This window comes from Vicugna pacos, chromosome 16, assembly GCF_048564905.1.
Source record: "Vicugna pacos chromosome 16, VicPac4, whole genome shotgun sequence".
Taxonomy (NCBI): domain Eukaryota; kingdom Metazoa; phylum Chordata; class Mammalia; order Artiodactyla; family Camelidae; genus Vicugna; species Vicugna pacos.
The window spans coordinates 48,024,158-48,046,289 of NC_133002.1; the positions used below are offsets into that span (position 1 = coordinate 48,024,158).

The following is a 22,132-nucleotide window of genomic DNA, read 5'->3' on the forward strand; positions in this document are numbered from 1 at the left end:
ATAAATAACATAAATACTTTCTCATATATCTTAGCTATATAAATTATTCTCTTTTGCCCTAAAAACTGTATATGTGAGGTAGACCAAAAATACCCTGTAAGTGTTTCCCTTAAAGCTGTAGAACGAGGGGTCAGTGGTCACTGGTCCCAGGGGCCACAGCAGGGCTGAGGTGGACCTTTGGGGATAACCAGAAGAGAAGGAGGTGGGAATAGGGAAAGAGAAGAGGGGAGAGGGCTGGACAGGAAAGACCCCATAGGCCAAGGCCCTCTGAGCCTGCCTTTGGCCTGGTCAGGGTTAGTGGCCAGCCATGGCCTTAGTGCCTCAGTCTCCCCTTGATCTTCCTGCAAATCCAGCATTGCCCACCATGGAGTTGGGATGTGGATGGCGTGTTGGTGGATCAGACCCCTCTTCCTGCTGTCTTTTGCCCAGGGCTGAGCCAGGGTGGAGGAAGAGTTGGGGTCCTAGAGGAGGAGGATGGATCAGGCTGGCAGGGAGAAAATCTCCATGTAGTGAGGCAGTGGAAGAAACTAGAAAACCAGCTGTCTATCCTTTTTTCTCTTCCTGCCAAGATGTGGGCTAGCTGCTTGGGTCAGCAAAGTCAGTCTGGGGGGTGGTCTCAGGTCAGTTTGGCTTCTTATCAGAGCCTCTGCAACCAAAGATCCTTGCAGCGTCCCTCCGGAGGCCGCCTGATCCACCAAAGACAGGGCAGCTTCTCGTCACCCTTGGAGATCACAGGGAGCCCCATGGGCTTCTTCCTGGGGCTTGCACAGATGGTTTCTCAGCATTCGGCTGATTCTGAAGTTTCCTGTCTCAGCAAAGGGTCAGCAACTCTGGGTTCAGGGAGAAAGGAAGCTGACAGAGGGCGCGGCAGGGCCAGCAAAGCAGCCAAGGGCGTCCCGGAGGAGGTCACTTCCTCCCAGCTGGCACTGGGCCCTGCTCTGGGAAAGAACACAGCCTCCAGCAAAGTGACCCCTGCAGAGTCTTGATCCTGAACCAGAGAGGTGTGTGCTGCTGAGTGAGGGCCCTCAGCCTGGCAGGTCCAAGGGGTGTGCATGTAGGGAGGTGGGGAGGTGCCTGTGGGGAGTACGTGTATGAGCCAGCTTCTCTCTCCTCCTCCCCAGGACCTTGGTAGCACTGGAGATGTCTGCAGGATCAGAGGAAATTAGCAGTCACTTCCGTTCCTCAGGTAAGAGCCAAAGTGAGGGGCCATTGGTTAACGAAGGGCCAGGCTTAGCAAAGACTTCCCCACGCCCATACCTCCAGGCAGGGCAAAACCCTGAATTAGAAGAGTAGCTGGAAGAGTAGAAGTGTAACCGAATCAGAACTCATAAACCAACTCTTCTGCATCATGAATGCCAGCTGTGCTGAGACCCCAGCACAGGTGGACCCCAGCCACAGCGAGTTGACCAAAGTGGGCTCGAAGGGAGGCTGAGCTATTGAGGAGTCACTGTCTCCCCTGGCGACCTCAGTGTGCTATCTGAGCCCCACTCCGGGGACTGGCTCCTCCTACCGGCCTTGCATCCACTGGTGCTTTTACTGAGCAGGGCTGGGTAGGTGTGGATAATTCAGCTCTGCAGGTAAGAATGAAGGCTCCATGGAGGCATATTTTAAAAACCAAATTGAGCACACAAAGATCCAGGGCACACATCTGACTTAAGCTTTCCTTTCTCCAAACCAACAGCTCCTACCACCTGGCCTTTCCCCTCATCTCTAGCACAGCACAGCCAGGGTTGGGGAGTGAAGGGATGTGGCCCCGGGGGTTCACTGTGATCTGAGCAGGGCCCCAGGGCTGGCTGACCCATCCCAGCCAGACTCCAGCCTCTGCTTCTAGCTGACACTGCCTCCCCGGGCCTTCTTGGTCCGGAAGCTCACCTCCCAGCATCTTGCTGACTTTAGGCCACTCAACCCAAGAATCAAGATGGCAGGATATTCCCCTCCCTCCCCTCCAAATCCTCAGTCCTGCCTTCCTCTTGGTCTCCCTTATTTCCCTCCACATCCTTTCCATTCTGCCTCCTGCTCCAAGTCCTCAACAAGGCTGGGGACCCTCAGGTTCAAGGACAAGGCCCACACCTCCTGTTGCTGAGAGCTGAGGGAGGAAAGGCTACCGAGGCCCAGTGGGGAGAGGAGTACGTGTGCACGGCACGGAGGTCGGTGAGTGCATGCATGCTGCGTGTACCTGCCCGGAGGGGCTGGCTGCACAGCTGGGTGGCCTCAGGGTGGCCCGGTGCCGTGGGAGGTCCTGGCAGTGGCCAGCTGGCATACCGGGCAGCGGGCCTAGTGCTTACAGGTATACACGAGCTCCTCCTGCACACACTGCTGGCACTCCACGTAGCAGCACCACTGCACCTGGCAGTGGCAGGAGAAGGCCACCAGGCGGCTCTGGGTGTCGTAGCCCCGCCCGCAGCACAGGCTACTGCAGCTGGCCTCCCGGGAGCACACCCTGCCCGCGGTGCCAGGGGAGTACTTGCTGGGCCGACAGAAACTGGGTGAGTCCTCCATGTAGACCAGGTCCCCAGGCCGCGGGGCCAGGCCCTTGGTGGGGCTGCCCGGCTTGGCAGGTGCCCACAGCTCCAGGCGGCCCAAGGCCTCGTTGGTGGCACTGGACACCTTGACAGCTGAGTCGTAGCGCAGCTTCAACACCTGGCCTGTCTCACGGAATGGGGAGAGCTGCTTCCAGCAGGTGCGCACAGCACAGGAGCCTGACACGCCATGGCACTTACACGTGGTCCTGAGGCCACTCTTCACAGCCTGCAAGGAGAGGCAGAAGGGAGACATGGTTACAGGCCCAGGACCCGTGGCCCAAGCCTGCCCTAGGAGCACCAGCCCTGGTGGGGAGTGGCAGGAGGATGGGAAAGAGGCCAGGGAAAGTCCACCTGAGGGGGCAGACAGGACTCAAGCTGGCCCACGTGACACCTCAGTGCACACCAGCTCCAGGCGCCCCTTCCCCTGGGCATAGGCAGTCCTCATGCCTTGGTAAGAGCAGGGTAGGCCCAGCTTCAGCCCCAGCTCCTCCCCTGGCCCAGAGTTCTTGTGGAGTAGATAGCTTGTACAACTGAACACAGCAGCCCTGGTTTACACCAACTCTGTGATGAGGACACAGAACATGGGACTCAATTTCTTAACAAAACGGAGCCCTTGCCTCTCCCAGGCTTCTCGTCCCAATAGACCTAGATACATTTTACCCTCCAGCCCTCCTGCTCCTGTGTGATCTCAGCTAAATCCTTTCCCCTCTCTGGGCCACCTCTATCTTCCCATCTGTAAAATGGAGGAGGGGTGAGGATTGTACCAGGTCAGTTTTCAAACTATGCTGGCAGACATCCAGGAAGGCTCTTCCTTGGAATGGAGACCCTTCTCCAAACATATTCCTGTCTCACCAAGTCCCCATCCTGCTGCCCAGCCGCAGAAGATGGCCCAGGACCCTCCCCTACTTCCTGGTGCCTGGTAATTGTCCAGAGTAGATGCCCAAGGAATGTCGGTTGAAAGGATGAGGTTCATCCAGGAATGTCTCTGTGAGTGTTTGCTGGGGGCAGGGCAAGTCCTGGCTTCCTATCACCTTGCTCCCAGGCCCTGGACCCTGGCTGGGAGGGGCTTTGGGTCGCCTGGGAACATGCTCACCTTGATGCCCACGTGGGTGTTGTGGGCGTCTGCCCGTGCTCGCAGGTCTTTGCTTCCTCTCTTGGGCCCCAGGAAGTTGTTCAGGAACTTTGTGCTGTACTTGAGATTGTCGCCGCACACACCCCACTGCCAGGCCTGCCGGCTCTCCAGGCCTGGAGAGTCATCGCAGGTACAACGCTCCATGCGCCCGGCGCTGCAGGCCCGAGCCAGGGTGTGGGTGAGGGCAGCCGAAGACACCGCGTACAGAAAGGCTGTCTCCTTGAAACCTGGGCCGGGCCCCGGGGGGGGGGGGTCAGGAGGGAGGAGGAGAGTGGACTCAGAGGCTGCCCACTGCCCTCCAAGGACAGAGACGGTGTTGGGAGCCACCATAGTGAGCAGTGGACGAGGGGCGTGTGAACCTGAGGACACAGCTCAGGGCAGCCTCCCTGTCACCTGCCCCTTAAACTCAAGCTGCAAGTTGCTGTTTAAGCAGAACTTCCAGCTCCCTATGGAGTGTGTGTCCAGGTTCTCAGGGCAGCAGGACAGGAGTTACCCCCTCTAGTGATCACAGATGCAGAGAAAAGAGACTTAGGCACATGGTAAGCGGTGAAACTGGGCTAAACCACAGATCTTGACTCCAAGCCAATGTGGGAGCAAGTTGGACCAACCCATTTCTGAGCCCCTGATCCTCCGAAATATGCCCTGTGGGCTTCCCATGCCTCTCAGAGGTCATCCTCTGCTACCTATTGGGGAGTAGGTCCAGTGACAGAGTGACCTTGGGTCTCCCACCTGACTAGTCCCAGACTGACTATCCACCCACTTTGGGGACTTTTGCACTTTTGGGGTACAGCCCAGACCTGGCCTTCCCCATGAGCTCACTACCTTCTGCCTGCTCTCCAATACACCTGGCGTGCTGGGGGACATCAGTGCTGCCCAAGATCCCACCCAGCCACAGAGAGCAGCTTGCCTAGAAGGGCGTGGACTGCTCCAGTCCACCATGACTGCCACTTTGTAAAAGCCCCTTGTTGCTTGGTGATACGGTTGCACGATGACCTTTTTGTGCCCTTGGGCTGTGTGCTTTCTGAGGGCAGATGGGGTCTTGTTTGGCTCTGTACCTCCAGCATCCAGCATAGTGCCTGCCTCGCTGTGAGCCTCATCAGATGCTTAGTGAAGGGAGAGCTGGGTGGATGCATGAAGGGATGCAGGGAGAGAGGGAAGGAGGGAGGGTGGGAGTGGAAGGGAAGGAGGGAATGATGGACCAATGCATGTGATGAACAGAGAAACAAGTGAGTAAATTAACAAGAGGAGTCAACCAGTCTCATGTCACTTGGCCAACTATTAACTTCCTTCCACATTTATCTGCTCTCATACTTGTGTGTGTGTGTGTGTGTGTGTGTGTAGGAGGCTGAGGGAGGGAGCTGGGGGTCACCCATCTCATCTGTGAGCTCCTCCAAGAATAAGCGGTGCCTCCTCCCCTCCTCTCTCAAGCATGTCTTCCTTGCTCCCCTGCTCCCCAAAACCTGAGGGAAAAACTGGGCCTCATTAACTCCCAGGACTTTTCTTACTCAGGACAGTGCTGGGTTCACAAGGCAGTGTGGCCTGGGGACAGGGGCCCAGGGAATGGGAAAGGCAGCCTTCTCCCAGCTCTCCTCCTCCCAGTCCCCCTCCTCCAGGCCCCCCTCCTCCCAGCCCCCCTCCCTACCTCTCTTGAGCAGCCCTGTCCTCCCTTCCAGGCTGCAGTTCCAGCGCTCATGCCGGAACTGAAACTGGCACTCGAGAAGGCTGAGGTGTGCAGCGTCCTGCAGGGTCTCAGCCAGGCCTGGCTCCCTCCGACAGAGCTGCTTTTGCCGGCGGGACAGCTTCAGGAGGTCACACTGCTTCAGGTGGGCCCCACCTTGTGCCGGGGCAGCGGCGGTGCCCAGCCCCGGGAAGGGCGTCAGGACCTCCCGCCCAGTCAAGCTAGAGGGGGTGAGAGAAGAGACATCAGTGACCCTTGGGTGTTGTGACAGTGGAGGATGAAAGATGACAACCCCTAAAGATGTGGGGCAGATGAGGGGAAGGGGCCTTCTTGGGGGCTTCATTATTTGTCCTTCTGGGAAGGAGGCTGGCCCCATGGGGTTATGCCCCTATTTTACAGAGTAGGAAACCAAAGTGCTTATAATAATAAGGGCTACTGCAGGATCTCAGATCCAAGTTTTTCAGAAGCCAGTCTCTGCTCTGCTTACCCACTTTATTTCCCAAAGTTGCCCAAACAGAGAAAAAAAATATCACTTGGGGGGCTTATTAAAAATACAGATGCCCAGGATTTATACTTAGCAATTCTGCTTCCATTCGTCTGGAATGGGGCCTGGAAATCTGTATATTTACCACATTCCCTAGGTAGCTGGGGAACGATCCGGGCAGTTTGGGAAATATTGCATGTAGCATTGGCTGCTGCCTGGAGGGGAGAGCTGTGTTCCTAGGAGGGAGGCAGGCAGAGGGATGTAGACATTGAGAAGACAGCCAGCCAGTTTCCCTGGTTATCCCTCTCTCCCTTACGTTATGTTGCTGCCCAAGTAATGTCATGCCTACCTAACTTGTTTCTGTAGTTCCCAGACAGATCTTTAACCATCTGGCCGCTCCATGCCTGTTACAAAGTGATGCTTGGGGAATACCTGAACGGATGGAAGCGGGGAAGGGTAGAGAGATGGGAGGAAGGAAGGAAGGAAGGATGAGTGGATGGACTGACAGGTAGATGAAGGTGAAGGAGCTACATTTCCATCAGGCCATCAGCTCCAGACTTCTTGTTCTACTACATCTGAAGTCCACGGATTCTGGAGTCAGGCTGCCACGTTCTAAGCCCAGCTGCTGCCTCCTAGCTGTGTAACCTAGAAGCTTTGATTTTCTCCTCTGGAAAGTGGAGAGTGATCTTGTCTACTTCTTGGGGCTGCTGGGAGGATTATATGAAAAGTTACTAACCACTGTGCCCTGGGACATGCTATTTCTCTTTCCTGCTAGCTGGAGTTTCTCAAAATTCTTTCCTTTTGCAAGATGCTTTACTCTCTAACCTGGGCAGAATCTTCCCTTTGTCTAGACAAGGAAACAAAGGTTTTATGAAGAGGCAGCGACTATCCCGAGTGTTACAGCAGATCAGCAGCAAGGTAGGGGCTACAGTTAGAGCTCAACATCCCTCCCTCCAGAAGCAATCTGTGAGATGTTTCTCTCAGTTCAAAATATCTGCCATTCAGTACCCTAGTAGCCCTCAGCATGGGTAGAATATACAATATACTAGCACCCAAGCTGGAGGAAGCAGTCCCTTTCTGGAATATGCTAGCCTCAAGACCATGGTAAAAGAGCAAAGGTGGAACCAGGCAATGGCTCTTGAAGCTCCTGCTTGGATGGGACACTTGTCACTCAGGCTTGTGTACCACCAGCCAAGGCAAGCCCTGTGGCCAAATGCTGAGTGGTCAGAGAGGCCCTCATCCCACAGGGCTAAGGGCATGGCTCTCTTGTTTGGAGCCACCTGCTCCAGCCCGGACATCTGGCTGGATGCCACACCCTCCCTGTCTGCCCCGGGAGGGTGTGGGTTCTGGCCAGGCCCCAGGTGCCCCAAGTAAGTGCCCGTAGATTCCACATCCATCAGGTGCAGCCAGCCTGCTGTGGAGCATAGCTCTGAAACCCCCGAGCAGAGACAGATGCTATCAGACTCCTCCCGGCCCAGCTTGGCCCTGGGCTCCCCTCCCAGACAGGGTGAGGGCAGGGACCAGTTAATCATTAATCTGGGGGAAAATGGGTAAATTTCCAGTCCACCAGGTCTACACCCAAACCCCTCCCTGCAGTCTGACAGGAAACCCTTACAGCTTGACCCTTGGCAGGTCCAGAGCAGAACCCGATGTCAGCTCCAGCCCAGGAGGCCCCTCCCTGATGGGCCTCCAGGGTGGAGAGCAGCTCGGGGGCTGCAGGAACAAAGGGTACATCAGCCGTCCAGCCCCTCAAATGTCTCCCTCCCCACAGCAGGGGCTGGTGTGAGGGACAACTTCTGTTCACATAGTTCCTGTGTTTCAGAAATTGGGACCTTCTGTGTAGCAGCTGATTGACAGATGAGAGAACAAGCAGAGAGTGATGGGAATTTTGGCCAACAGGGCTGTACGTCCTTCAAAGCCTGTCTTAAATTTCATTTTAAGAACAAGAGCTGTTATATTATGATAGCTGTGTTATATAATGCTATCTACCACATTTTTGAGTGCTTATTACTAAGCCCTTTAAATTACTCTTGCAGACACTTGTTGGGTTGACTGCCTACCTGCTCCTTCTGTCCATATGGTTACCCTGTTGGCCATTTTATACCACATGATCTTGCTGCTCTAGCCTGTTGATTGGACCAATGAGGATCACATGACCCAAGCTGGGCCAATCAGTTCTTTCTCTGAGAATTTGGAAATTGACTAAAGAGAGCATACAGCAGTTACTTTCTCTCTCTTTCTTTAGGTGACTGGGCTTGTAACTCAGGAGATAAAAAGAGAAAGCTGGTCCAAAGAGACAGAAAAAGAATAAACCAAACACAGAGAGAAACAGAGGTGAGAATGGGAGGGAGAACTGGGGCAGCTTTTCAGCCCCTGGCTTCAGAGTCTTCCTGCAGTCAGCTATGTTCTTGCTTGAGACACTCTGATGTGTAGTACAGTGTCAGGGCTGGGAGTCAGTTTGTCTAAGGGTGCCGTCCCTGATCACCACTTTCTGACAGCTGTGGAGTACAGTACATACCCTAAGCTGCACCTGTGAGCCAGGCTCAGCAAACACCTTTTCCCCCCCATCAACAGGCACCTGTTTTTTTAATTTTGTGTAATAGACCCTGTGATTGATGGCCCCAGGAGTCCAGTATAAAGTCGGTTAATTTTATTAGCAGTAATGACACTTAGTAGCGATTAATGGTCAGGAAAGGCAGCCAACCGCACAGAAGCCTCAGGCTGCCCTGGGCCCTGGTCTGCCTAGGGATGCTCTTGAAAAAGGCCCCCTCGCACTGCCTCAGGGACCCCCACAGGGCCTAGGAAGACAACTGAGAGAACTTCCAGGACCCAGTTTCTCTTTTATTTGTTTTCTGTTGTGCTTTGGGATCATTTTTCCTTTGAAGAAATAGTGCCATGACATCAAATTTAGAAAACATCTCAATTGATTTCCTTAAATGAATGCTAGCGAATGCCCTACAGATGCCATGGCGTCTGCTAGAGATGGTTTCTTCTTGGATTTTAGAATTCTAGATGCTCCAGATTCCAATCTGTTCCAGGGTCAGTGGGCATGATCACCTCCCCTTGAAGAAACTATACTCTCTGGCACCCAGAGCCTGAGAACCTCACCCACCAGGCCCCTCTGCAATACTCTCAGTTACCCATGTGTTAGCTCAGCTCCTTGAGGGTAAGATATACAACCAGAGAAGACTGAGTGAGCTTCATGAGTCTAATGAATCCAGACAAAATCTGGGGTTTTAATGAAGACACTGCTCCATAGTCAGGTGAGATGCTATCAGCCAAGCAAGTGACCAGTGTTCTGAACTAAAGACCAGAGGACGGATAATCTGCGAACTTGCTAATGCCCTTCCGGACTGGGGGACAAGATCACCCTCAGGCCTCTGCCTGACTTGAGTGCCCCTGGGCCGCCTGGGGCGACCCCCCACCATAAGTTGCACCTGCTATGACCCAGCTGGTTTCCCCCATTCCTGCTTCCTGTTGGGCTCTCCCAGGCTGACTTCCAGCCTCTCTTTTCCCATCAGGAAAGCAACAACCCCATGTGACCAGCTCTACTTTCCTCTCTTCTTTGCCTCCAGCCTATGCCCCTCTACTCTATGCACCCTCAGCCCATAGCCCTTGGTGTTCAGGTTGATAAGAAGACCGGAAGCCCCCATGCCACACAATGAGATGCCTTTGGCTTTGACCCCAGAGCCTCCCCAGTCACTTCCCAAGCCACCTTGTCTCCCTCCAAAGTGGGAAAAGTCCAGGTGCTCTTAGGACTTCATCTCACATTCCGCCCCCTAGACCTGCTCTGTCCACACCTGGCCCTTCCGGCCCCTGCCTCCTTTCACACTGTCCAAGGCCCACTCAATCTACAATTTTGGCTTAAACTGCCCCATCTAGGATGACATTGAAGGAAACAAAAGTAAGTTCTCCCAGGCTTTGGCGAAGCTCCCCAGCAGACTGCTTTGGTCTGTCGTCAACAGGATCTCAGGGACCACCAAACCCCTCAAAAGAACTAGAGCCCACCCTGGAATGATCACCCACCACCTGCTGGAGTGTGGGAATCCAAGGACTTCGGGCCCCCAGGGCTGTTGTTGCCTGGGGTAGTCTGGTCCCAGGTTTGCCCTCACCCATTGGTGAACCCAGAGATGTCCGCTCACCCCTAAGCTCGTTCTATCTAACAAATACACATTGACTAGTGGGAGATCATGACCAGAGCCAGACTGCCTCAGTTCAAATCCCACCTTTACCTGTTACTAGCTGTGCTACCTTGGGCAAGGCATATCACCTCTCTGTGCCTCATCTGTGAAATGCAGATAATCATAATACATACTGACATGGTTATTGTGAGGATTAAATGAATGATCCTTTGTAAAGCTCTTAGAACGGTGCCTGGCATGCAGTAAGCTCCAGGGAAGTGTCGTTCTTAAGCATCTACTCTGTATCAGGGGCTGTGCTGGAGGGAACTTGGCTGGATTCAGGAGCACTCCAAACTCTCCCCAGGCCCCAAGGGCTAGGGGAAGGAGAAGGCTTTGAACCAGAGGAACAATCAGTAGCTGCTCAGGGACCCAAATCAGGATTCCTTGGCTAGTCCTGTTCTGCCTGTAGTGGGGGGCCTGGGGTGGGGAGGGGCAGGAGGGAGGTCTAGGGGGCAGGCCCAGCTCCCTGGGGAAAGCCTGGCAGGTGCAGAGCACTTCCCATCACCAGGGGTGCCCTGGCTCTGCTCTTCCACCCCTACCCCCATCCTTGTTTCTGCTCCAGAGGGTCTGATGGTTCCAGAGGAGGCCGCCCCCATGATGTGGTGGGTGAGCAGGTGGGCGGTGCAGGACAAGACTGGCAATTCCCTGGGCACCAGGTCATGCCAGCCTGTCTGGACCCTGAGCTGGAGGGTCCAGGGGCTGTGCCTGGCACCACGGTCCGTGCCAACTGCAGGTAGTTACCTGGGAACCAGGAAAGCCTTGCCCTGCCTGGAGCATTGGCCTTGGCCCCACAAAACCCTGTTAGATGATCCTGATAACAGGCTTCCGCTGCAGGGCCATTTGTATGGTAAGTGCTTCTTTTGTGCTTTCATCTCAAATATCTCAGTCCACCTTTCCCTCCCTCACTAAATCCCCCAACACACACACACACACGCACACACGCACTCACACTCACTCACACTCCCCCACCTGTTGCCCTTTCCACTCCCCATGTCTTCCCAGCAGGAGAGAGCTAGCAAGGGCAGTGTCTGGCCCAGGAAGAGAGGGCACATTGCTCCAGGCAGTCCCTCTTCAGGGAGGGGGGCCCCTCGGCACCCACCTCTGGCTCCCTTCCCCTCCTCCTGTCATCTGAGGGGCCCCAAGGTTTACATGCTGAGAAGCACACCCCTCCCTCCATCTCTCAGACTCCTTTCTCCTCGAGAAGACTCACTGTCCCCTCATACCTCCTCCAAGAAGATGTCCTTAGTGAGCATCCTCAACAGTTACCATTTTCCACCTTTACTCTAACTCCCCTTAACCACTCCTTTCACTCTCTCACTCATTTATTTAAATAGCAATATAAAGGATTTGACTGAGTTTCAGGTTGAGGCCAAAGAAGACCACTCACTAATTCCCTGTCTGGGTCCCCCTCAGCCCCCTCCTGGGTCCAGCCGTCTTTTCCTCCAACTCTTAGCCTCAGAACCCACCTCAAGGACTGAATCATCACACCTCCCCCTACCCCAGAGCCCACCACAGAGCCTCGTCCCCCACCCCACTCCTGGTGCAGAGAGAAAAGAGCCTGGTCCAGCTGTGGGCTTTGTCTCTCCCAGAACAGCTCCACTTCCTGTTTCACAGCCACCAACCGGGCTGCCTGCTGAGGATGGCATCGTGGAGACGTGTGCTCACAAGCTAAGTGGGCAGCCAGCAGCCTGTCCAACAAGCGTGCTTTGCATCTCAACAATCTTGGGTATTTAGAGCATGGCTTAGTGCAACATCTGTGGAGGAAATGCTTCCCCCTTCCTCCCTCCTGCCTCCCTCCCACTCCACTCTGGCTCAGGCTGAAGCTGACTAGAGGAAGCCTTTGTCCCTGGCATGCATGCATCAGGTGGCACGGTGGTCACAGAGGGTACCCAAAGTCACTCCTGTATGGAGGAATCCCTCCCTTTCATGAGTGTGAGATTATAAACATCTCCCCCAGTTCCCTGGCTGGGTCCAAATGTACACCATTTGAATCACTATATTCTACAGCTGGGGAAATCCAAGATCACCCAGCCCAGAGATTTTGCCTTGATGGCACCTGGGAAGGTATCCCAGAGGCTTCTAGGGGCAGGCAGGAGGGCAAGAGGTTTGCCAGGTATGCAGGTCTCTGTTTTGACTTGTCTGGTGCCCTGGAAGTTCACGTAAGATTTTTTGGTCCAAGATGACCCAATGAGTTAGTGGCAGGGCTAGGACTGTGCCCAGGTCTCCTGACTGCTTCTGTCAAGACTGGTGGTCTCCGCTTTCAGTTTTAATGTAACACTTCAGGGAAGCAAAATCAGCCATCACCATAGCAAACATCTAGGGTGACAGAAACACAAGACAAGTAGGACTGAAGGGAAGGAAGCCTGGTCAGGACTCCTCTGGCCTCCTGGGCAGTCAAAGGGAGAGAAGGGCTCTGGTCTAAAACTCTGTTTCTTTTTAGTCAAGAGTCAGAAATAAAGCGTAGAGAAGTGGCCTGTCAATTCATACCCAAGTGTGAGAGTCTGATATAATTATGCCAGTGCCTAAGGACATAACTTTGCTAGACAGAAGGAAGCTCAAAGGAGAGGTCTGGGATAATGAAGAGAAGAGAGAAAAGGGAAGCCTCAGGGGAGGAATGGAAGGGAAAGAGAAGAGGGGAGCTGGAAGCCTTAAGACAAGCTTCCCCAGCTTCTTGGGTTCACAAACCCAGCCCTGACCCAGGGGACGAATAGTTTAGGGGGCCCAGGGTGGGGACTGCAGGGAAAGGCGAGTCATCACCAAAGGTATATCATCTTGGGGCAAGCAACACCCTCACCCTGCTCTGCTCCAACCATGGGATCCCAGATCATGGGCTGCGTAACTTTGGCCCATTTTTTTCAACCGTAGTAAGTTGACCAACTAACCAGCATGGCAGGCTCTGGAAGAGCCAGGCCCCTGGGGAATGCCTTGTGTATGATCATCCTGTGATGAGGACAATTCTATTGTTTGCACTTGCTCTAGGAGGAAACGTTCCATGCTGCAGACTCCACTTGTCCTCCTGCAGATCCTAGCGATGGCCCACCCACCCCCACAACCCTCCCCTGAGCTCCAAGGATAGCAGGAATCTCCTACCTGGTCAAGGAGCCACTCCCTGAATATGCCTAGTAGGGCCAGAGGGGTCAGGACAGCCCCAGGGTATGGATGGAGTTGTAAGGGGCTTCTTTGGAAACAGAGCAGGGTCCTCCAGAGCAGGACCAGAACAGCTTCCCACCTCAGACTGTCCTGGACTCAGAGCCAACCAGGGCTGTAGCAGAAGGTCCCTCCCCTCAGGCCAGGCAGATCTCCTCCTTGTCCTCTTGCCATGGCCAACTTAGTCCAAACTCCATGCCTTTCTTCATGCTGTAACTGCTACCTGGGTTGCCTTTCCCAGATCAAAAGCCCTCATGGATCCCCTGGACTCTTTTATAACCACAGCCTTTTTCAAGAGTTGACTCAAGAAAATGTAGGGAATGGGGAAGGTGATCATGAGGCCCCATTCAGCTCTAGTAGGCTAAGATACGTGTCTGCCTCTTCCAGGAAGTCCTCCTTACTTGCCAGCCCCATCCTACTCAACCATCCAATTTCTTTGTCTTCTCCCACTTTTTTGAATATAGTATCATTAGATCTTCATGGTTCACACTTTTTTTATTCCTCCTCAGGGCTGTACAGTCTCTCCAAGTAGCCTGGAAGCCCTTTGGCAGAGGTCCTGGTTTCTCACACCCTGAGGGCCCCCAGCCCAGACACCTGCTGACTGCATACATTTCTCAGATGTTAACCCCAAGCAGAAAGTATAGCTCCAGGCTCTCCCTCAGTCTCTCCCACCCCCAGACCCATATCACTGGCCTCCCTGCCGCCTCAGTCCCAGGTTACAGGGGTCACCTAACGCCCCCCACTGCCACCAAACCTTCCCAAACTCAAGCAGGCTCTGGAAGGGTGTGGCTCTGGAGTAGATTGCCTGAGGCCATGCCCTCCCCTGCCCTTAGACTGGGATGGGCAGCGTGAGCTCTCCCCAGTGCAAGATCTCAGGACAGCCTGGCCACGGTCAGTCAGACTCTGACTCCTCCGACCAGCTCAGCCCCCACGGGACAGGGAGAGCCAGGCTGATTCCCTATGAACCTCAGTTTCTGGGGACAAGCTGGGCTTGGGCAGCCAGAGCCTCCCTTTGCTACACAGTGAGAACTTGGCCCAAGACTTTCTTTAGAACGGCTTGCACAACCTCTCGTGGTGACATGTGCTGAAAGTTTACTGCAGGTTCACAAAATTTTATCCACAATTCCAGACTCCAGAAAGCTCAGACAACTACATTTTTTTTTTTTTTGCCCATTGGTGGTGAACTCATATGGCAGCAAGACTTGATCTGAACCGAAGTGAGAATATTTATGGTCTTTATTTATCCCAACAGGTAAATGTTTTTCTGCAAAACTAATTGTGTCTGATTACTGGGGACTACCTATACCTTGCTAGGGATGTTATATTCTATGTGGCGTATGTATCATATGATCTTTCTAAAACTTGAAACTTCTTGAATTCTGAAATGTATCTGGCCTCAAAAGGATTGGAACTATGGGAAAGCAAACCTTCTCTACTCTTGCCCTAAAACCCGTCTCTGGGGAATTTTCAGGACTGACTGAATACGGCGGTTCAGTTCTCACTTGGCTCTTTGAGACTCTTTACCTTCCCTCTCTGGTCTCTCTAGTGAGAGGGTCTCGGCTTGAGGTGTCTGTCCCACCACCCCCCCCCCCCGCTCATCTCCGATGCCCCCAGGGTTCCCACGGAAGGCCAGGTGTGGCTGACTTCCGAAGTCTGATGGGAGCAAGTGTCTGCTCTCTGCTTTGCAGGTCTTATCCTGACAGAGGCCAGGCCATGACCAAGCAGTGTGTGCTTGAGGGAGTCAGGCAGAGAGAGCAAACATGATGGGGCAGAGAGGGAGGTTCTGGGGGAGAGGAAGGATCAGCAAAAGGGAGAGGGGACGGCCCACCCAGACATTCACTGTGGAATAGGAGGCAATGCTAGGTACTGTGGGAGGAGTCATCCAACAACAGGGTCCAAAGACTTCTGTTTAAAGGGAGCTGCGCATGGATTGGAGACATGAGTGTGTAAAACATTGGGTAACAAGCCAAGAGTTTAAGACATGCAGTGCAAGAGATACCTGCAACATATGCCAAGTGAAAGGTGTCGGCTACAGGGTGGAGGGCTGGTCAGAGGGTCAGAGCTGCCCAGGGGAAGGCAGGCCTCAGCAGGGCATCAACAGGCAGCAGGAGGCAGGGATGGAGAGGTTGACTCTGGATTCTAACAGACTGGAATTCAAATCTAGGTGCTGCCAGCCACTAGCTCTGTGACTTTGGGCAAGGCATTTGGCCTCTCTGAGCTTTTCTCCCCCATCACCTGTAAATGAGGATGATTATATCAGCACCTACCTCCTGGGATGCTACAGTGGTTAAATGAGATTATGCACATAAAGTACTGAGCCCAGGAAGGATTCAAATTACACAGTAACTGGGATAAAGATGAAGAGAGGAAGGAACAGATGTCAAAAAGATGCTCCTTTAAGTTGGGATGCTATAAGACAGACCACTAGGTTTCTTGGACTCCATATATATGGATAACATTTCAGCAGTTTTATATACATAAAACCATCATAACTACCCAATGAGGTAAGGATTAGCCCATTTTATAGGTGGGAAAACTGAGGTCAGAGCAGCTAACTGACTTGCCCTGGGCTACAGTTAAAGTAGCTGGCTGGAGGATTTGAACTTGATCTGTGTGACTGAGTCCAGTGCTCGTTACACCACAGCAGGGTCTTGGGCTGCCTCCCATCCTGCTCAGGCTGATGCCCAGGTGAGGGTCTCCCTCACAGCACCTGGTCTACCTCCTCTTGAGCCCACCTTCTATCTGAGGCACCAGGACCTCTCTTCCTTAGAAGATTCCTTCCCCCACTCTGCTTCTCTCACCTCTGTTTTCCCATCCTCAGCCTCAGAAACTCCATCACCTTCCACTGAGGAGGCTGGTTTGACCCTGACTCTGGAGCCCAACTCCTCAGGGGTTACAGCTCAGCCAGAGACAAGCAAGTCTAAATTCCTTCCCCAAATACAATGATTCTTATCAGTGATGTTTGGCTTGCAGTCTACCATCTCAAAGCAATAAAATTTATTTTACCCTTTCTTCCCTCCAACTCTGTTTTTCTCAGGACCCAGTCAATTCCTAAAACTGTTTTTTAAAAATCCAAATACATAAAACACTTAGGAATAATTTTTTAAATGTTTGCAAGACCTGCACACTGAAAATTATAAAACACTGCTGATAGAATTTTTAAAATCCCCCAAAAGAGACATATGGCTGGTTTATAAATCAGTAGACTCAATACTGTTAGAATGCCAATCTTCTGTAAATAGATTTATAAATTCAGTGCAATCCCAATCAAAATCTTAGCAAGGCTTCCTGTAGATATTGACAAGTTGATGCTAAAATTTATGTGGAAATTTAAAGGACCTAGAGTAGCCAAAACAATTTTGAAAAAGAAGGATGAACTCATTGTACTTGGTTTCAAGTCTTACCATGCAGCTACAGTAATTAAGACTGTGGTACCGGCCTAAAGATAAATTTGTGGAACAGAATAGAACCTGGAAATAAGCCCTAATATGTTGGGTCAATTAATTTGCAACATAGATGATGATGAAAGGATCATCTTTTCAACAAATGGTGCTGGAATAAGGGGATATCTACCTGGAAAACAATAAACGTCAACCCTTACCTCACACCATCCACACAAATTAACTCATAAAAATCAGAGACCTAAGTGTAAAGCTGAAACTATGAAGTTTCTAGAAGAAAACACAGGAGGAAATCTTTGCAACCTCCAATAGGTGAAGATTTCTTGGATAAGACAGACAAAAAGCACAAACCATACAAGAAAAAGTTGAAAAGTTGTACTTCACCACAATTAGATCTGTCCTTCATAAGGTAATAAGAAAATGAAAAGGCAAGCTACAGATAGGGATAAAATATTGTTAATACTTTCTGATGAAGGATTTATATCCAAAATATGTAAAAAAAACTCTTACAACTCAGTAATAAAGACAAAGAATCCAATGAAAAAGATATCCAAATGATCAACACACACATGAAAGATGTTCAACTCACGATTCATCAATGGAAAAACACAAATTAAAACCACAATGAGACACTAATACATATCCACTGAAGTGTCCAAAATTAAGACTGACAGCTGACAAGAATATGGAGCAACTGAAACTGTCTTACATTACTGTGTAAAATGGTACAACCACTTTGGAATACCATTTGACCATTTCTTCTAAAGTCAAACATGTGCACATGATCCAAAAATCCAGTCCTAGATATGTATCCAAGAGAAATAAAAACATATGTTCACAAAAAGGCATGTACATGAATGTTCATAGCAACTTTCTTTGGAATAGCCCCAATGTGGAAACAATCCAAATGTCCATCAACTGGTGAATAAATAAACAAATTATGCTACATCCATACAATGGAATACTACTCAGCAAGAAAAAGGAATGTGCTACTGATACATGCAATGACATGGATGCATCTCAAAAACATTATTTTGAGCAAACGAATTCAGATACAAAAAGCTACATAAGGAGGGGAAAGTATAGCTAAGGGGTAGAATTCATACTTAGCATGCACGGGGTCCTGGGTTCAATACCTAGCACCTCCTTTTATAACAAATAAATAAACAAACAAACCTAGTTACCCCCCCAAAAAAGATATCCTTAAAAAGAAGTCATAAAGTCAATAAGTGCATGGCCCTAAGTTAGGTACATTAATAGATCAAGTAAGAGTCCCATTTTTTTAAAAAATGGCATAAAAAAAGGCTATATACCATATGACTCCATTTATATGAACTTCTACAACAGGCAAAACTAATCTAAAGTGACAGAAAGCAGAGAAGTGGTGACCTGGGGCTTGTGGGAGAGTGTTGACTGCAAAGGAGCAGAAAAGATCCTTTGGGATGATGTCACTGTTCCATACAAAAATTGTGGTGGTAGTTACACAGGAGTATACATTTGTTAACACCCAAACTGTGCACTTAGAATGCATACATTTTATTGTATGTAATGGTGATTTGGAAAAAATTAATGTTGTGTTTTGCTTCTTCACAGTGATGACACCTCCACAACCCGAGAAGACGGTTAGAACCCCAGCAACCACCACAAGTGGGCCTGTACTGAGTCATTAGTATGCCAGGTACCCTATCAGGTCCTTTCATTCATTGTCTCAATTAAGCCTCACACCAGCCTTTAAGGATGGTTATTATTATCACCCAAAGCCCCAAAATGTTAAGACATGTGTTCAAAGTCACAGCTAGCAAGAGGCAAAACCAGGACTCAAACTAAAGTCTACATGATCAAAAGCCTGTGCTTCCATAAATTTCTCTGTACTATCCCTAGATAGGAAAGAAACCCAAACAGTACAGAGGTCACACATTTAAAAAGCACCACCAAAGTCAACTATAATTTTAAAAGTTTCATCCACAGGAACTATTTCTGGTTATAAAATTCATTAGGATGACTAAGTGACTGGATTGGGTGACGACTACTATCATGTACCCAGCTCATCATATAATACAGTGAATGTTCATTTATAAAACACCACAGAAGTTAACATTTGCAGAATTCCAAGCCATCTGAGCCAAAATATGAGCTCTTGAGTAGTCCTAGACTTCTAGGACCAGTGGTTAGGGAACCTTAGGCCCCCCAGGTGCTAAAGACCTTGGAGGCAAGTGACTTGACCATGGACTACACAGAGAGTGGCGCAGAGCCAGGAAAAACCTGGTCTACCTCCCATCCCACGGTCATTGTGCCATCCTCTTGAAGTCCACCTGATACCCAATCAGGGCTCAGTGCATCTTGTCTCACTGCTGAGGATAGAGGAGAATGTTGTGGCCTCACCCATCCCACTGCAGCCAAGAGAGTCTGACAGAGATAACCAAGCAGGGGAGGGGTCAACCCTGTACCCCCTCACCCTCTGCAGCTCCTTTGCAGCTGCAGCTCTCCTGGGTGACCACACAGCATTAGTTCTGGTGGCTGTTCGCCCAGACTGGAGGCGGGACCTGGTTTCTATCCTGCCTCTCCCATTAACTTGCTGTGTGACATAGGGTGAGTCACTGAGCCTTTCTGACCCTTGGTTTCCTTTTGGGAACTATTTACACCCATCCTGTATACCTCAAGAATGGGCCTGGGGATCAGATGACAGAGGGGCTGAATTAGAAGATGATTTGTAGACTGCAGTACTAGTATTGTTATTATCAGCATCAACAGAATTAACAGCATCAATATGACCTGCTGGAAGCGGGGAGTTAGACCAGAGAAACTTTGGGGGTCACTTCCAACTCTTAAGTCTGTGATTCTATGAGTTCAGAAACCCCAAGAAGATTGGCCTCACCTGCTCTTCTCATGTTTGAATTTCCTTTTATCAGGATGCCAAGACACTTGACCTTACTATCAGAAGTGAGCCTTCACACACAAATGACCTGGGGCAGAGAGAAGCGCACTGCCTTCAGTTCTCACTGCAGTGTGAATAACTGGCGTAGAGTCCTTCCAGAGAGCATATTCTGATAGGAAGATGGGAAATCTGGCCAGACTGAGTCACAACAGGGCTTTCTCAGTGAGAATTCAGGATCAATCCTGTCCGTTCTCTGAGGCCAGACACATAACAGCATGAAACCGCAGTTTTAGTTTATTCTCTGAGCATTTGTCCTCCTTCCCAGACTGAGGTGGTGGTAGCTTAAGTGTACTTTGCCAGCTCTGTCCAGGGGGGCTCACGACTTGGAGAAGGGGGCTCACACATGATCCCTCTCAGCCCTAACCCATGCCTGATCCACCATCTCCCTTTCATCTCCAAGGCTGAGCCCTTGCCTACCACCCCCAAATTCTAACCCTTGCACTGCCACAAACTGCTTTCTCTTCCAACCACATCAGCCTGGGTGGTCCTGGCCTATTTGGAGCCCCTCTCCTCCCACCTCACCTGGCCCTTGCCCCATCCTCAACCCCTAAATCCAAGCAAACAAAGGGATTGTGGAAACCAGCTGGTATCCAAGAAGATGCAAGCACCATATGCCCTCCCACCATTTGTGCTCTGCATTTCAGTTCAGAAATCCCTGTCAGGGCTGGGATATCAAGGCAGTGTACCTGGTCTCCTTAATAGTACGAATTACTAGTATTAGTTGAGCATTTACTATGTGTTAGGCCCTGTTGTAAGTGCTTTCCATGTACTAACTCACACAATCCTCATATGAAATAAGCACTATTATCCTCATTTTACAGATGAGAAACTGAGGTACAGAGAGGTTAAGTGACTTGGCCAAGAGCACACAGCTCGTAGGCAGATGGATTGGGGATTGAACCCAGAGTCTGTGCCCTGACCACTTTCTCCTGTCTGTGGATGCAACAGAAGTGCCTTTTCAAGCCTGAAGTCACTGGGAAACAAACATGTATGCACAGTACTCTTGAAGTGGATAGAAAGGCTCAGTCATGTCAGGTTCAGCCCCTACTTTTTACAAAAGGGAACACTGAGGCCAGAGACTGAGTGGTCCTCCCAGGTCACCTGCAAGCTGAGCCCAAAGCTAGGGACTGGACTGACACCACCCCCACCCCACCTCCTATATATTTCAGGAGAGGCCATTGCCCACAGCCAAGGCATGTTTTAACCAGGGGTCATGACCTGGAAATTAACCCACAGCCCTTATTCCAGCCTGTGTGGGACCTCTCAGACCCTCTCAGGCCCTTATTCGCCCCTCCCTCCAGGTCCTCAAAAGCAGTCCCTGGCAGGTCACTTGCATGATTTGTTTTTTGTTTTTGTTTTTTGCCTTTTCTAGAGTCAAACTGTAAACCTCACTCTGACTTGGGGTGAGGATCACAAAAAGCGTAAATGGAATGATTTAAACTAACAGACTGTACCCATTTGGAGCAGGCTTTGGGTGGAGGTCAGGAAAGCGCCTTCACACCAACGACCGCATCTCCTACCCCATCCCTGCGGTTCGGGGTCAGAGAAGGAGGCACAATTGCCTTGTAACTTGCTCTCCAAATACTGCCCGCTCCCATCCCATTCTCTCCCCAGTTGTCACCCCAACTCTTATCCTCCTTTTCCAATCTTATTTACCGCCTTCCCTCTCACTCTCTTTGTCATTCTCCTGAGAATTCACCCCACGCCAGGCCTGCGATTTGATCGGGTTTTCCCTACGGACGGTTCCCTCTCGCATCTCCAGCTGACACTCCACACTGTCCGCAAGTTCTTCCATCCCTCTTGGGTCGGCGCAATCCCCTCCCCCGGCCTGGGTAACAACCCACCTCACCTATCCACCCACCCTTTCGGGTCTCCGTTCTGGGGGGGTGAAGGCAGAGGGTGGGGAGGGAGCCCCAGGCAAGGACTGTGGCTGGACAGAATCCAGGATGGGGCCGACAGGGAACCTACTGAGGATCGGAGAGGGCAGGAGGGACGCCTTGGGCCGGCAAGGACAGGGCGCGCCCGGGAGGATGGGGACAAGATCTGAGACCCGTGCAGAGTCCGGGAGCTTGAGCCGGGGACTGAGGCCCGGTAGAGTGAGCAGGGTGAGGTCTCGGACAGAGCTGGGTGAGAAGAGCGGCGGTGAACGGGCCCAGAGCTCAGACTCTAGAAGGTGCTATCTGCCCAGGAGTCGGGGAAGCCAGAAACTGAGCTCGGGGAGCGAACTCCGACCCCCAGGTTGGACCTAAGGTCTGAGTTCGAGATCCCGCCCAGGCTGGGGCCAGAGTAGGGAAAAGCTGGCCATGCTGCAGCAGGAGGAAGGGGAGGCAGGCGGGCCGGGGCGCGACGGGCACTGACCCGAAGTAGGCGGCGGCGGCGGCGGCGGGCAGCGCCAGCAGGCAGAGCGCGGCCAGGGCCAGCGCGGGCTGGGGGCGCATGATGCCGGCGGCGCGGCGCCCTGTCGCATCTCCTTGCGCTGCTCGGCGCTTGCAGCGCCGCCACCAGCAGCCCGCGGGACTTTAAACCCGGGCGGGGCGGAGCGGGTGGGGGGGGCGGGGCGGCGCTGGTGGCACCCCACCCCGGGTGGCGAGTCCCCTGCCTCATTGGCCCCGCCTACTTGCCCCGCCCCGTCGCGGGTGGGGCCGCTGCCCG

General features: G+C 51.8%; 1 protein-coding gene across 1 annotated transcript; it reads right to left on the reverse strand.

Moving 5' to 3' along the window:
• Positions 1-343: 343 nt before the first annotated feature.
• On the reverse strand, positions 344-21,974 carry WNT9B (Wnt family member 9B). Its single transcript, XM_072940074.1, has 4 exons — positions 21,839-21,974; positions 5,297-5,553; positions 3,616-3,881; positions 344-2,748 (listed from the first exon to the last, which is right to left on the reverse strand). The coding sequence occupies exons 1-4, from the start codon at positions 21,916-21,918 to the stop codon at positions 2,275-2,277; spliced, it is 1,077 nt and encodes a 358-aa protein (XP_072796175.1). The 5' UTR covers positions 21,919-21,974; the 3' UTR covers positions 344-2,274.
• Between the last annotated feature and the right edge of the window lie 158 nt (positions 21,975-22,132).

What these genes read in the sequence shown, in the direction of transcription:
- WNT9B (XM_072940074.1), bottom strand. Translation starts at nt 21,918, where the DNA reads ATGCGCCCCCAGCCCGCGCTGGCCCTGGCCGCGCTCTGCCTGCTGGCG. An exon ending in GCCGCCGCCGCCTACTTCGG is followed by an intron (nt 5,554 to 21,838) that starts GTCAGTGCCCGT and finishes CACCCCCTCTAG; the next exon opens with CTTGACTGGGCGGGAGGTCC. An exon ending in ACACCCACGTGGGCATCAAG is followed by an intron (nt 2,749 to 3,615) that starts GTGAGCATGTTC and finishes CTCTCCTTGCAG; the next exon opens with GCTGTGAAGAGTGGCCTCAG.